The sequence below is a fragment of the Somniosus microcephalus genome, chromosome 3, assembly GCF_052327205.1.
Source record: "Somniosus microcephalus isolate GS21.2 chromosome 3, FLI_Smic_1.0, whole genome shotgun sequence".
Taxonomy (NCBI): Eukaryota; Metazoa; Chordata; class Chondrichthyes; order Squaliformes; family Somniosidae; genus Somniosus; species Somniosus microcephalus.
Window position 1 is genome coordinate 340,525,531 of NC_140989.1, and position 16,188 is coordinate 340,541,718.

The 16,188-nt window shown below is 43.7% G+C and overlaps 1 protein-coding gene across 4 annotated transcripts in view; it reads right to left on the reverse strand.

Annotated features, from left to right (window-relative positions):
* The window catches only part of LOC147122285 (uncharacterized), a 69,078-nt gene that overhangs the window by 48,359 nt on the left and 4,531 nt on the right, over window positions 1-16,188 (reverse strand). The window contains exon 1 of one of the 4 annotated variants that reach the window (XM_085983251.1): window positions 7,787-7,883. The exons of the other annotated variants lie outside the window; for them this stretch is intronic. Coding sequence (XP_085839377.1) covers window positions 7,787-7,822 — 36 coding nt within the window. The 5' untranslated portion in view covers window positions 7,823-7,883. Of the gene's footprint in view, window positions 1-7,786; window positions 7,884-16,188 lie in introns of those variants that run through there. 4 annotated transcript variants of the gene reach the window in all.

The window sequence follows — 16,188 nt, forward strand, 5'->3', positions numbered from 1 at the left end:
CAGCTCTTGGTCATCTCTTCGATTTCTCTATCGATTCCCGGCCACCACACAAAGGCTCTGGCTAAGTTCTTCATTTTTACCCCACCCAGATGACCCTCATGAAGCTCATTGAGCACTCTATCCTTCAATTTGGGTGGAATTACTACTCTGGATCCACACATCAAGGTTCCTCTGCACACTGACAGCTGTTCTCTTCTCGGCGAGAATGCTGGCCGCAGTGGTTCGCCATGTGCTGGCCATCCCTTCACCGTTAAATCATAGACCCAGGAGAGTGTCGGGTCATTTCGTGTTTCCTTTTCTATGTTTGCATTCGTCACAGGGAGACATTTGACTATGGTCGAGTGGAATATCTCCACTGGATCCACTGCAAGTTCTTCTTCCACCGTCGGCAACGGTAGGCGCGACAATCCATCAGCATTCCCATGCTGCTTAGTTCCTTTGTACTCGATGTCATATTGGTGTGCCCCTAGGAAAAGGGACCACCTCTGTAGCCGTTGTGCCGTCATTATCGGTACGCCCTTCTGAGGGTTGAAAATGGAGACAAGAGGTTGATGATCAGTAAGTAGAGTAAATTTCTGACCGTGCAGGTAGTGATTGAACTTCTTCACCCCCCACACCAGGCTGAGGGCCTCTCTGTCAATCTGGGCGTAGTTACACTCAGCTGAAGTTAACGAGCGTGACGCAAAAGCTATCGGCCTCTCTGAACCATCAAGGATTTTATGTGACAGTACCGCCCCAATGCCGTAGGGAGACGCATCACACGCCAGTCTTATCGGTAGTGATGGGTTGTCATGAGCCAATACTTCTCTTGAAGTGATTAGGTCCTTACTCTTCTGAAAGGCCCGCTTACATTCATCGCTCCATTTCCATGCTACTCCCGTTTGTAGTAGGGCGTTCAGTGGGTGCAGAATTGTGGACAAAGTCGGCAAAAACTTATGGTAGTAATTCACCAATCCGAGGAATGACCTCAGTTGCGACACATTTTCAGGTGCTGGAGCCTTAACTACCGCTTCAATTTTGTCAGGGGACTTATGTAACCCCTCTTCATCGATCACGTGGTCACAATACGATATCTGCTTCTTAAAAAACTCGCACTTGGGGCGATTGGCCCGTAACCCATGTTCACGTAGTCTAGTGAGCACCTGCTCTAGGTTGGCAAGGTGTTCACTGTCATCTTCACCTGTCACTAGGATGTCATCCAAGTAACAGAGTCCCCGGAATCCCTTGCAGGACTTGTTCCATTGCTCTTTGCCATATCGCCGGAGCTGATGCTACTCCGAATACCAGTCGATTATATTGGTAAAGACCTTTGCGAGTGTTTATCGTGAGATACTTCCTAGAGGATTCTTCAACCTCCATCTGCAAATATGCTTGTGCTAGGTCAATTTTTGTAAAACGCTTCCCTCCAGATAGTGAGGCGAAGATATCTTCTATCCTTGGAAGAGGATATTGTACTGTGTGAAGGACTGGGTTCACCGTCACCTTGAAGTCCCCACAGATGCGAACCTTCCTTGGCTCCTCAGACTTATTGTTTAACGTTTTCTTCATGACAGGAACGATGGGTGTTGCCCACTCGCTCCAGTCTACCTTAGATAACACGCCTGCATTCTCCAGATTCTCCAGCTCTGCCTCGACGGCTGGGCGAATTGCATATGGTACCGGTCTTGCTTTGAAAACTTGGGAATTGCATTCTCTTCTATTTTTATTGAGGCGGTTACGCCTATAAGAGTTCCCAGTTCTTGTTGAAATACCTCTTTGGCGTTAGCTAAGGTTGTTGACAATCGTCCAGGAGTGACGTTGTCATCCTTTTTACCAGCCACCGTCAGTGCCTGAATGGAGTGCCAGTCTAAACTTATCTTTCTGATCCATTCACGTCCCAATAACGGTGGTCCACCATCTTGTAGTATGTACAGATACAATTTCCGTATTTCCTTGCCGTTGTATTCGACAGGCACCCTTATTTTTCCTCTGGGGTATACTTTTTGCCCCGTATACGTCTTCAAGACAATGGATGTCTCTTTCAAGGGTATGTGTGAGAATAGCCGCTCGTAGTCTCGTCGATTCATGACTGTTAAAGCTGATCCTGTATCCAATTCCATTTTGACTTGGGACCCTGCTATCGTGAGGGTGACCCAAATGGTTCGGTGATCCGCTTTTGCGATTACGTTGTGAAGTTTGAAACAGCTTAGTCTCTTGTTCCCGGATTCACTATCGCTCATCTGGTCTTCGGAACTACTGTCCGTCATCTTTTGTACTTTCCTGTACGGTTCCTTAGTAGCCTTTTTGTTGTCGTTGGTCTTCTTCCCAGACCTGCAAACTCATGCAATGTGTCCCATCTTTCCGCATTGCCTGCATATTTTGTCCTCGGACCAGCAGTCCTTCTGGTCATGGGTTGTTCTGCCGCAGCGATAACATTTTGCAAATCCCCGTGTCATTTCGTGGGTGCCGTATTCCTGTGGCTTTTGCTGTATTTCCGCAGCTCCCCTTGCTGCTGCTTCGTACGATACTGCCACGCTGAAAGCCTTATCTAGCGTCAGCTCTTTCTCTGAGAGTAACCTCTTCTGGGTTCCTTCACTCAGGAGTCCACAGACAAATTTGTCCCGTAAGGTATCTGCCAGTCCTGCTCCGAACTGGCAGTGCTTTGATAGCTTGCGTAGTTCCGTAAGGTAATCAGCATTGCTCTCATCTTTGTGCTGAGTTCTCCTGTGGAATTTAAATATTTCTGCTATCAGCAGAGGTGTAGGATTTAGGTGTTCCTGTAGGATAGCAACAATTTCGTTAAAACTCTTCGCCTTCGGTAGGCTGGAGTAATCAGGTCCCACAATAGGCCGTACGTTCTTGCGCCCATTAAGTTTAGCAGTACCGTTGCCTTTTTCTCATTGGCTACTTCGTTTGCCTCGCAATATACCTTGACTCTTTCCACATACGTGGTCCAGTCTTCTATTGCATTATCGAAGGCAGTGATATAGCCAGTCTTCGGCATCTTGGAAATCTAAGATGGCGCCTCCCGCGCTTTGCCTTCTGCCCCGATTTAACAAAATGGCGCCTCCCGTGCTTTGCCTTCTTCCCCGCTGGATTAAGATGGCGCCTCCCGCGCTTTCCGTCTTCTCCACTGTTGCTGGCATTTTATGCCTTGATGGCGACGCCCTATGGTCTTCGCGCACATCCCCCCGTGCTGCTGCTAACGCCACTCTCCGCGGTTCCCATGGCAAACTGCAGCTCCTCGCGGCTTTCTGCACGTTTAATTTTTATTATTTCCCCGTCGTCGGAACAACCCTGCGGGACACTTGCCTCCCTCTTTTCGGGTCTGTACGCTGCCCGGCTTCGTAGCACCGGCCGCGCCCTGTGTGCTCCACCCTCTCTCTCTCTCCTCTTCCCGACAACGCTGCTCGGCCCCGTTGCAAAGCCACCCGCTCGAGCTCTAGACCGCCGCAGCCCAGGAAGGATCAGTGTACTACCTGCCACCAGCCCGATTAGCTGAAGCACCATCGACAGGATAACCAAGCCCCGCTCTCGACAGCCTCTCCTGCAAATCTTCAACTCTGCTGACTCAGAGGCGGATGCCCACGGTCGACGCCCGTTTCTTCTGTTTCTTTCTTCCTTCTGGCCTCGACCTCTGATAACTTCACTTCAGGGATGGATCCCCATGAGGTGGTGCAGACTGTAGGTAAGTTCGTATCCGCTCGTCGCCAGTATTATGTCCGTGTATAATTGAGACACGGACTGCAGGAGTTGGTTATAACAGGTCTTTACTGAATGGAGACAACCTGGAGCTACTATGCAAATGTTACTACACAGGCTTATATACAGGGGTGGTCACTACTGGTACTGCAGTATACAGGGGCTGCAGAATATAGTTCCTTCTGCAAAGTACATACACTACAATAACCAGAGCATCTGTAGCCATGGTTTCTCTTCCCTCCCTTCCACGTTTGGTGTGGGGGGCGAGCGGCCCGTGTCCTATTTTGTGGGGTTGGGAGAAAACTCCTCCTCGCCCCAGCTCCACATTCAGGCAAGTATGGGGTCCTTTCTGCCAGTTAGCGTCACATTGTGCTGCGCGAGTTCAGCAAGTGGCGAGTGAAGTGCTGGGGCGTTTGAAAATCTAAAATGGATTTTTGTAAGACGCGCAGGATTTCAATAAATTATTCTACACTTATAATGTTGCCGGTGTGCGCTCTAACCGCCAGCGTATCTACCTTCAAACTTGGCATCTTAGTTGACTTCGAACAGAGCTGACAACCTCATGTCCCATCCCTCACTTTTTCTTTCACTTCTAACATCACCTGCCTCTGGGCATTATCTTAGCCCCTATACCAGTGAAACCCTCATTCATGCCTTTAGTCACCTCTTGACTTGATGGCCTAGACATTGGGCTGGGCATCGCCCATTTTTCAGGCGCTATGCGGCCTGAGGCCCCAAAATAGCAGGCAGCCACCCGCCATATTGGGTAAGGACACACCTGAAGCAGACATTAGGCTTTTTGCATATGCAAGTAAGTGGCCTAATGCCTGCTTATGGTCCCAGCTCCAACAAGGGTCTGCCCTGAAGCAGCCAGCACCATCACAGACTGCACTCAGGGAAAGCCGTCCTATGGAACGCCTACAACAAAGGTGGTAAGTAATAAAAGAAAGACTTGCATTTATATAGCTTCTTTAACAACCACCAGACATCACAAAGTGCTTTATAGCCAATGAAGTACTACTTGAAGTGAAGTTACTGTCGTAATGTGGAAATCGCAGCAGCCAATTTACACACAGCAAGGTCCCACAAACAGCAATGTGATAATGACCAGATAATACCTGAATGTGGAGCCAGGAGGAGCAGGAGTGCTCCTCCTGACCCCACATTAAACCACCCTCCCAATCGCCGCTGCTCTCGACACCTTGGCCCAGAAATTCGGGTCTCCACGGGTGAGTACGCGCTGGGTACTCACCCGTAGGCCCAACGAAAGTGCCGGTTTCGTGCATGCACGGGAAACCGGAACATCTGTTCCCTTGAAGGAAGGGGTTCAGAGGTCGAACGCGTATACCGGAGAGGCAGTGCATGCGCCTGGAAGTTACATTTTTTTTCCAGCTTTCTCCGGGAGGGCAAGTCTCCAGCAGCTACGCTTTTAAAAAGCAGTTGCAAGGCCTGATTTTAACAAGGTAAGTGGTGAATTAATTAAAAGTAAAACATTTTTTCCACAGGTTTATTATTTTTAAATACTTTAAAGAAAGGTAAGTTTATTTTTAGCCCCGTTAGAAAATGTAATTACTTTTTTTAAAAATTTAAATTATTGTTTAAAATAGTTATTTTATGTAATTTATAGTTATTTTAAAAATGTGATTTAAAAAAAAATGTATTTGAAGTTTTAGTTATGTTTTGGGGCTTATAGTATTTATAGTTTTGACAGCTCTTCCTGTCAATTTTATGAATGGGCATTTCCCTGCTACCATTGGTTCTCCATGGCCCACGTGATGCCAGGGGACACTTCGAACTAACTGCGCCCCTGGGATAGGCAAGCACTGCGCGCCGGCAGTTGGAGGAGGCCCAGGATTGGAATCCCACGCGGGCCCACAGCACAACGGCCGGCACGCTAGGTAGGTGCAGGTCGGAGGCTTGCACCCGCGGGAAGCCCCCGACCCGAATTTCTGGGCCCTTGCCTTCGATTTAACACCCCCACCCCCCCCACCCCACCCCACCCCCTCCGCCTGCACGACTCCCAATCTCCCACCACCTGGGTCTCCTTCCACCACGACCCCAGCCTCCCATCCTCCACAGACTTCAGCTCATCCAAAATTCTACTGCCTATATCCATGTGCGCACTACATATATATTCAATGAAACAACAGGCTAATCATATTTATTAATATATAATAGTCTAGGTTTTCATTGAATCATAGAATGTTACAGCACAAAAGGCCATTTAACCATCATTCCTGCCAGCTCTCCGCAAAAGCTATGTGTCTAGTTTCCTTTCTCTGCACTTCATAGAATCATAGAAAGTTACAGCACGGAAAGAGGCCATTTCCGCCCATCGTGTCCGCGCCGGCCAACAAAGAGCGATCCAGCCTAATCCCACTTCCCAGCTCTTGGTCCGTAGCCCTGCAGGTTAGAGCATCCCAAGTGCACATCTACGTACTTTTTAAATGTGGTTAGGGTTCCTGCCTCTACCACCCTTTCAGGCAGTGAGTTTCAGACCCCCACAACCCTCTGGGTGAAGAAATTTGCCCTCAAATCCCCTCTAAACCTTCCACCAATTACTTTGAATCTGTGCCCCCTGGTTTTTCACCCCTCTGCTAAGGGAAATAGGTCCTTTCTATCCACTTTATCTATGCCCCTCATAATTTTATACACCTCAATAAGGTCTCCCCTCAGGCTCCTCTGTTCCAAGGAAAACAGACCCAGCCTATCCAGTCTTTCCTCATAGCTAAGATTCTCTACTCCCGGCAACATCTTCGTAAATCTCCTCTGTACCCTCTCTAGTGCAATCACATCTTTCCTGTAATGTGGTGACCAGAACTGCAAGCAGTACTCTAGCTGAGGCCTAACTAGTGTTTTATGCAGTTGAAGCATAACCCGCCTGCTCTTGTGTTCTATGCCACGGCTAATAAAGGCAAGCATTCCGTATGCTTTCTTAACCACCTTATCTACCTGGCCTGCTACCTTCAGGGATCTGTGGACATGCACTCCAAGGTCCCTTTGTTCCTCTACACTACTCGGTGTCCTACCATTTAATGTGTATTCCCTTTCCTTGTTAGCCCTCCCCAAATACATTACCTCACACTTCTCCGGATTGAATTCCATTTGCCACTGTTCTGCCCACCTAACCAATTTATTGATATCTTCCTCATAACTTTCAAATATTTATTCTCTTCCCTTTTAAAAATTATGGATTCTGCTTCCACCACCATCTCTGGCAATACATTCTACGTTGTAACAGCCTTCTGCATAAAGAATTCCTCCTCACCGCTCCCTTTGCACTTTTAACAAGGATGTTAAATATATGTGCCCACCCCCCCCCCCACCCCGAGTTACCAACTCGCTGATCAGTGGTATAGGTTTGTCCTCTATTTACCGTATCAAAATCCTACATCATTTTAACACATCAGATCTCTTCTTAACCTTCCGTTTTAGTTAAAAAAAAAGCCCCATTTTCTATAATCTCTCACAAATAAAGCACCTCATCCCTGGTATCATCATAGTAAATCTCTTCAGTACCTTTTCCCTGGCCTTAACATTCTACCTAAAATAGGTTGGCCAAAAACTGCACAAAATATTCTAACAAATGATTTACATGGGGTCAGCATTATCTTTATTTATAAAAAGGTTTAAAAAAAAAGTTTCATTAAGTTGCCCTCCCACTTTTAAAAGATTGTGCAAATGAATTTCAAGTCTCTCTGCTCTTCTATCATTAAGTATTTCATAGGGAACAGGACTATTGCCGTTACAATGTATTTCCTGTTGATCTAATTAGCGATGTCCTAATGTAAAGCACTATGCTAAACCAGTTAACTCAATTTTTAAAAAGTAAAATGCAGTAAAGATTCAATTTTCCCATCAAGAAACATATCTACATATAAAGTATAAATAGCACAAAAATCATAAATCCACAATTTATAAAACAATTTCTATGCTTAAATTACATACATATAAAAAAAGCACAAGCAATATAGTCACAATCTTCGAAACACACACAAATCAGTCCACAAATAAATTTGATTATTTTCATCTAAATTATCAAGAAGCTTATCATTTCTTTTGCTTACAATTGACAGATTCAAATCACAATTGTGACAGCACCTACCAGAAACTTGGTGTAAATCAACCAAACTGAAATCATGTTAAACAGGATAAAAATTGTGCTAGAAGAGTCATCCCCGATTAGAAAATATCTTGTCAAGTCAAAAAGAGCTCATAGCTTTTTTATTTATTTACAGAACTATTGATCTGACCTGTTTGTAGATAAAAGAGATGAGATGCTAACTGACATGCTGTCAAGTGTAGCACAGCCCAATAATAGGCTACGGCCTATACTCTGTCCTCGAGCATTGTTTCGTACTCTTATGAAATGTTGCAGAGAAATGTGGTGGGAAAATGCACATTGACAATCTGTCTCAAATCTATTAAAAATTTAGCTAATATTTAACGTGTCCTTCTTACCACAATATTATAGAAGAGGTAGGTATACAGTGCAATTTCATAGTTTTCAGAAGGTAGTGTTCCATGTTATTTATGAGACTTTATGCTGACACTTGGTAAATGGTTATTGCAAAAGATCATTTTAATGTGTCTACAGAATACAGGTAACAAATGACTAATTAATTCAATTAAATGGTGAGACTTCAGGCTGAAATTTTATCATGCTTTGAAGCTAGTTACTGTTGACTGTTGTACAGATGAACTGAAGTTACAGTTATAGCATATTTAGTAAGAACTTGTCAAAATTACAATATATAGAGAAGCTCATTTAAAAATAGTAGGAAGTTGTGGTGAGCATTTGTTAACAGATGTAATTGTAGAGGTTTCATAAAGAGCTTGATATCTTTACCTGAAATAAACTTTGGCAAGGAATATGCACTCTGCTGAATGGGACGCTGCTTATGTCCAGATGTTCAGAAAGCTTCACCCTAACAAAGAAGCCAGTTCTGAACAGTGTGGTATAAAAGGTGACATCTCTGAGCCATGTAAAGGGACATCGGAAGTGGTGAGTACCATTAAGGTCTCTTTCATTCATGTATCCATTATCCGGATTTATTGGTTTGTGAAATATATCTGCCTTCTCCCTACATTTTAAGCTCTGACAGTCCCAACATAAGACCCAAGAGTCCTTGTACTCCAGCATCATGTGAAGCAGAGTAGCAGAAATCTTAGCTGCGTGAGACTTTTAGCCGTTATATTAGACACTGTAATGACATATGAAACCTGTTGAAAAAGGTATTTGCAGTAACAACAGGAGCCCTATTTTGCCTACTCATTCTTGGTAGGGTATCTGAAGAATAAAACCTGGAGAAGTCATTATGATCTCTTGGGTCTGCTTTAACTTGGCAAGAGTCTTTTTCAGTTTCTCCCAAACAGTTTGGTAATCTCAGCATGGCTGAATATTTTAAGCCATGTATGCTTGTTGTGCATGATGCTTTGATTAGCAGATTTCATATTCATTTGTGTATAATCCAGTTGTACATCATTCTTAAAAAAAAGGCAAGTACAGGATAGTATTAGATCCAAAGAGGAGTCATATAAAGTTGCCAGAAAAAGTAGCAAGCCTGAGGATTGGGAGCAGTTTAGAATTCAGCAAAAAAGGACCAAGAGATTGATTCAGAGGGGAAAAATAGAGTATGAGAGTAAACTTGCAAGGAACATAAAAGCAGGCTGTAAAAGCTTCTACAAGTATGTAAAAAGAAAAAGATTAGTGAAGACAAATGTAGGTCCCTTACAGTCAGAAACAGGAGAATTTATAATGGGGAACAAGGAAATAGCAGAGCAATTAAACAAATAATTTGGTTCTGTCTTCATGGAAAAGGACACAAATAACTTCCCAGAAATGTTAAGGAACCAAGGGTCTAGTGAGAAGGAGGAATTAAAGGAAATTAGTATTAGTAAAAAAAAAAAAGTGCTGGAGAAATTAATGGGACTGAAAGCTGATAAATCCCCAGGGCCTGATAATCTGCATCCCAGAGTACTAAAAGAGGTAGCCATGGAAATAGTGGATGCATTGGTTGTCATCTTCCAAAATTCTATAGATTATTGAACAGTTCCTGCAGATTGGAGGGTGGCAAATGTAACCCCACTATTTAAAAAAGGAGGGAAGAGAGAAAACAGGGAACTACAGACCGGTTACCCTAACATCAGTAGTCGGGAAAATGCTAGGGTCTATTATAAAGGGTGTGATAACAGGACATTTAGAAAATATCAACGGGATTAGACAAAGTCAACATGGATTTATGAAAGGGAAATCATGTTTGACAAACCTACTGGAGTTTTTTGAGGATGTAACTGGTAGAATAGATAAGGGAGAACCAGCGGATGTGGTGTATTTGGATTTTCAGAAGGCCTTTGATAAAAGTCCCACATAAGAGGTTAGTGTGCAAAATTAAAGCACATGGGATTGGGGGTAATATACTGGCATGGATTGAAAATTGGTTAACAGGCAGGAAACAGAGTAGGAATAAATGGGTCTTTTTCGGAGTGGCAGGCGGTGACTGGTAGGGTACCGCAGGGATCAGTGCTTGCGCCCTAGCTATGAGGGAACCAAATGTAATATTTCCAAGTTTGCTGATGACACGAAACTAGGTGGGATTGTGAGTTGTGAAGAGGATGCAAAGAGGCTTCAAGGCGATTTAGACAAGTTGAGTGAGTGGGCAAATACATGGCAGATGCAGTATAACGTGGATAAATGTGAAGTTATCCACTTCGGTAGGAAAAACAGAAAAGCAGAGTATTATTTAAATGGTGATAGATTGGGAAATGTTGATGTACAAAGGGACCTGGGTGTCCTTGTACACCAGTCACTGAATGCAGCAAGCAGTTAGGAAGGCAAATAGTATGTTGGCCTTCATTGCAAGAGGATGAGAGTACAGGAGCAAGGATGTCTTACTACAGTTATACAGGGCCTTGGTGAGACCACACCTGGAGTACTGTGTGCAGTTTTGGTCTCCTTACCTAAGAAAGGATATACTTGCCATAGAGGGAGTGCAGCGAAGGTTCACCAGACTGATTCCTGGGATGGCAGGACTGTCGTATGAGGAGAGATTGGGTTGACTAGGCCTGTATTCACTAGAGAGTTTAGAAGAATGAGAGGTGATCTCATTGAAACATATAAAATTCTGACAGGGCTAGACAGACTGGATGCAGGGAGGATGTTTCCCCTGGCTGGGGGTGTCTAGAACGAGAGGTCAGTCTCAGGATACGGGGTAGGACATTTAGGACTGAGATGAGGAGAAGTTTCTTCACTCAGAGGGTGGTGAACTAGTGGAATTCTTTACCACAGAAGGCTGTGGTGGCCAAGTCACTGAATATATTTAAGAAGGCGATGGATAGATTTCTAGACGCAAAAGGCGTCAAGGGGTATGGGGAGAGAGTGGGAATATGGTATTGAGATAAAGGATCAGCCATGATCATATTGAATGGCGGAGCAGGCTCAAAGGACCGAACGGCCTACCCTGCTCCTATTTTTCTACAAGGTTAGAAGGTTGACCCAATTAGTGATGCCTATAAGCTACAAGACTATTTTATCAGCAGCTAGGTTAGTTTGGAAAGTTTATTTTGTAGATGCTTCCTGCACCCAGTTGCATCAAGGCAGCTTGTTTCCATGTCCAGGAGCATATGGTTCTCGGATCCTTGGTGCAGTAGTAAGGGGTTCTGGGATTCCTTTTGAGGTTATTTTTCAAATTTAGTCTGAACTCATATTGAGTTTATGAACCCAGGTGTAGCAAGCTGGCAAACGGTTAATATCATGTAAATAGCTAAGCAAATACAGGTACATACAATTGGCATCTAGTAACTAGCATGAATGTGGCTAGTCATTAAAATCAGCATTAATGTGTCATGTGAGATGCAAAAAATTAGTACCCTTTACACTACCGGTATTACCAAAGTTTGTATTCTATGAGCACTAGAAATAGTGATTTGTTTGATGAAGCCCCAGAAATGCAAGATAGGATTTTTATTTAAAGTGCATTTATGGTGCTGTTAATTTGAAAAATAAACACCTTGAGGATTCCTTATGTTGCAGGTCAAAACATTGTCTGGCTGCAGATCCTACGGCAATCAAGACTACAAGTCAACACTAGTCCAAAAATAATTGCTAACTATATTTCACTGTTTCAAGATACCCATGTTTCTCTTGCCCTCCACCACCCGGACTTCTACATTTAAACTTGAGTTGCACATCATTATTTGCATCCTATACATGCACAACAAAAAGGTGCAGAGTTGGAACAGACTACAGTGATAAGAAAAAAATGATTAGCTCACATTTGGTTTTATTATTGCAACTAATTTCAACGCCAATAATGAAAAGAAAAATAACTGTAAACCTAAAATAAGAGAAAATAATAAATAAATTAGGATTGAAAGACAGCAATGTGGAGAGCTGGAAAGCTTGCATTTTTCTTGCAACAATATTGAGACTAGTGGTTTTCTATGCAGCATGCAGGTACACAGCTTAGTGAACAAAATGCTGACCCTAATGCAAGATGATAATTCTATAAAAAGTTTAATTAAAATAAAAACATGCTGTGACATATTACTGGAAATATACCAGAAGCTGGACATTTTTGTTCCAATAACTCAAAAATCATTGATGGACTCAAGTTGAAAACATTAACAAATCAATGCATAGAGCTCCTTGAGCTCTTCTAATACTAACTCCTAGGCAGTACACTCGATAAAACATTTGAAACCTGTGTTTTTGAAGGTGATGGATGTGACCGCACTACAAGCCCAAATAATCTACCTACCAGGGAAGGTTCTCGAAATAGCTTGATGGGTTCAACAACTGGGGACATCACAACAATATCTGGGTCTTCAGTATCCCTGAAAGCTTGGAGACAAACACACCCATCACCTTTATCCAAGAGATCAGGTCTGAGCAACAGTTGGACTTGGAGCTAGGCCATGTCCGCAGAACTCACGCAGCTCCCGAGTCTTTGTAGTGCGACTCCTTAACTTTCAAACAAAGAAGATGATACAGGAAACTTTCGATTTACCGGCACCTAAATAACCGTAAATCTCGGTTAACCGGCAAAATTCAGGAGTAGGTTTTACTTCATATTGTATTTGCCTTCTTCCATCTGTGCTGTGCAAGGGTGTGGCTGCAGCTGTTGCTAAGCTACAGAGATGCTTGAAACTTGTGTTCATTGTTCTACAGTTGTTGCTAAGCAACAGGGTTTGTTGCTTTATACGGAGCGGTCAGCTCTCCCTATCTTTTACTATAGCGTTCGGTTATCCGGAATTTTTGATGAACCGGCACCACGTCGGTCCCGTCCGTGCCGGATAAAAAAAAGTTTCCTATACATCCATGCAAAGGTTACGCATGCAGTAGACTTTCAAAATTGACATCTCAATCTTTGCAGACCTCTCCCCTCCAAGGTCTTACAGAAATGCAGGACCTTGAACAGCATCAGACTTGCACTCCATTAGCAAGGCATCAGCTACAGATAACTTACCCCACTGGGCTCCAAGTTCTCATGGAGGATGCTCCACCTCCTTTCAATACCTGACCTCACCCCTTTGCAAGGCAGCCCACAGCATCCAACAAAACAGAAAACATACCTTACCATCCATTCTCTTACAACCTGCAGCCACATGGCAGTCCCAGCGAGGGAAGAGGAATCAGGGACATGCCCGAGTGCAGCGGTGAACCCCACTTCGCACCCACTATGACCAGTCCAGTTAAGAGGCCTCAGTACCAGCACGACATGCAACAATCCTGCCAGATCACAAGACAGCACCCCAGCAGGGGCATCACATGACCCATATTGGATCTCAATTAAACAAAAATGGAAATAGTTTTGCTGTGGTTATACTGTATTACCAATTTAAGAGCAGCTAGTGTTTATATAAAGGAGGTCTAATTGATGCCTCCCCCCCCCACACCCCACTGGTACTGTTAAAATTGTACATTTTAAACCTGGCTGGACACCTCTAGAATCATATTTCATTCAGTGTCAAACCCAAGTAGTGAATAATGGCCTCGCCGAGATGGTCTCACAATACTGCATTCCAAAGTCAGATTATAGCCAAACTGCTTTGCAGTGATGCAGAACTGGCAATACATTGCACCTTCCATTTAACAATTATTAACAAGTTACCTATGCTAAAGCATGCTGTAACTTTAAATTGGATTTGAACTTGAAAACTTTAATACTTAATAAGTTATCATTGCTTTAAAATAGTTTTGATTTTTGATTTACAATTAGGAAATCTCTGGTTGCATTGCTCAGCGGGTCCTCTGCTCACCTCATGTCTGTGTCATCATCATTGGATCACCAGAAGTGTGCTCACTTCCTCTTTCTTCTCCCCCTGCCCCTCCAATGTCTCTGTCTGTGCACCTTCCCCCCCCACCCATTTCTGTGTCTCTCTGGTTCTCCAATCTTATTCTGTGTTTTCTCTCTCCTTGAGGAGACTGCATCACTGGTAACCTGCAGGAGAGTGGGTCCCATACACTGGCAGCGGCTGGCGAAAAGGGAGGAGGTTGCAAGGGGGGGGGGGGTGAAGGGCCGTTATCTAGCTAGCCTGATTTTTTTTTTTGGGGGGGGGGGGGGTGGGGGCAGGGGGACAGAAGCTAGAATGCCAAAAGGGCCGAAACAGGCAGCAAAGACTGTGAGGAAATGCAGCCAGTTAATGGGCTGGGGTTGAAGAAAGAAAGTCCAAGATACTTATAAGGGGACAAAATATATATTTTTTAAAGATTTAAACTTCCCTATACAAATGTGGCTGACACAATAGAGGCTCAAGAGACTTGGGATGCTGCACACCAGTGCTGAGTGGCCAGAGCCTGCAACCGTCTACAAAGTAAACCATTTTTTAAAACCATTAATTCTCAGTATACTATAGCAGTTATTGTTATGTGATATTTGACATTTAAAACCCGTATCAAAGCATCACTTATAGGCATACAGATACTGCGAGTAATCTGACATTTTTTCCCCATTGACAAAATCTAACATAGGAGTTTACAATATTGGCCCAGTAATTCCGGTCCCAACGCGCGAGTACGGACGGGGTACTCACGCGTGGGCCCGTTGGAAGTGCCGGATTTCAGCATGCGCGGAAAACCGTCATTTCCTCTCCTCTGAACCAAGGGGTTAAGAGGCGGTTCCCTAGCGACGTTTGAGGCAGCGCGTACGCGTTGAACTTCGGGTTTTTTGACAGGTTTGTCCGTGCGTGAAGGCCTCCACTTTTTACGATGTAAAAAGCAGACGTAAGGACTTAGTTTTATAAGGTAAGTGGTCTAATAATTAAAGTTAGAAATTTTTTTCCACAGGTTTATTATTTTTAAAGAATTTACAGTAAGGTAAGTGTATTTTTCGAACCGATTTATTGAAAAAAAAATTTTGGCAGAAATTTCAATAATTGTTTAAAATAGTTTTTTTAAAGTTATTAATAGTTAATTTAATTATTGGAATGTTTTTTTAACTTTTATTTAAAGTTTAAGTAGTGTTTTGGGCACCTGGACTTTTCATGAGTTTGACAGGTCTTATGTTTAACTCATGAATGGACTTTTGTAAACTCCCATTGGTTGCCCAGTGCTCACGTGATCCCAGCCGGCTCATTGCACTAAGTACGCCGCTGGATCACGCACGCACAGCGCGCCGGGAGCTGAACCGGGCCACAGACCGGAAATCCACACAGGCCCAGTCTTCAAATGTCAGCGCGATATGTAAGTGTAGGTCGGGGGCTTGCACCCGCGGGAAGCCCCCGACCCGAATTTCTGGGCCAATATATTTGGAGATGGAATGTTGCGGCTAATCCCACTTTCCAGCTCTTGGTCTGTAGTCTTGTAGGTTATGGTACTTCAAGTGTATATCCAAGTACTTTTTAAATGGGGTGAGCATTTCTGCCTCTACCACCCTGTCAGGCAGTGAGTTCCAGACCCCCACTACCCTCTGGGTCAAATAAATTCCTCTCAACTCCCCTCTAATCCTTCTACCAATTACTTTAAATCTATGCTCCCTGGTTATTGACCTCTCTGCTAGGGGAAATAGGTCCTTCCTATCCACTCTATCTAGGCCGCTCATAATTTTATACACCTCAAATCAAGTCTCCCCTCAGCCTCTTCTGTTCCAAAGAAAACAACCCCAGCCTATTCAATCTTTCCTCATAGCTAAAATTCTCCAGTCCTGGCAGCATCCTTATAAATCTCCTCTGTACCCTCTCCAGTGCAATCACATCCTTCTTGTAATGTGGTGACCAGAACTGTACACAGTACTCTAGCTGTGGTCTAACTAGTGTTTTGTACAGTTCAAGCATAACCTCCCTGCTCTTATATATTCTATGCCTTGGCTAATAAAGGCAGGTATCCCGTATGCCTTCTTAACCACCTTATCTACCTACTTAAATGAGTAATTGCCATAATTCAGTAGCTTTCTCACACATTGACATAAAAACGCTGCACTCTTGCTCGTCTGACTAATGCAAACACACACACACGATAATAGTTTGCATGCCCAACTCTTGACTTTTACAAATAAAAAGTATGCAACA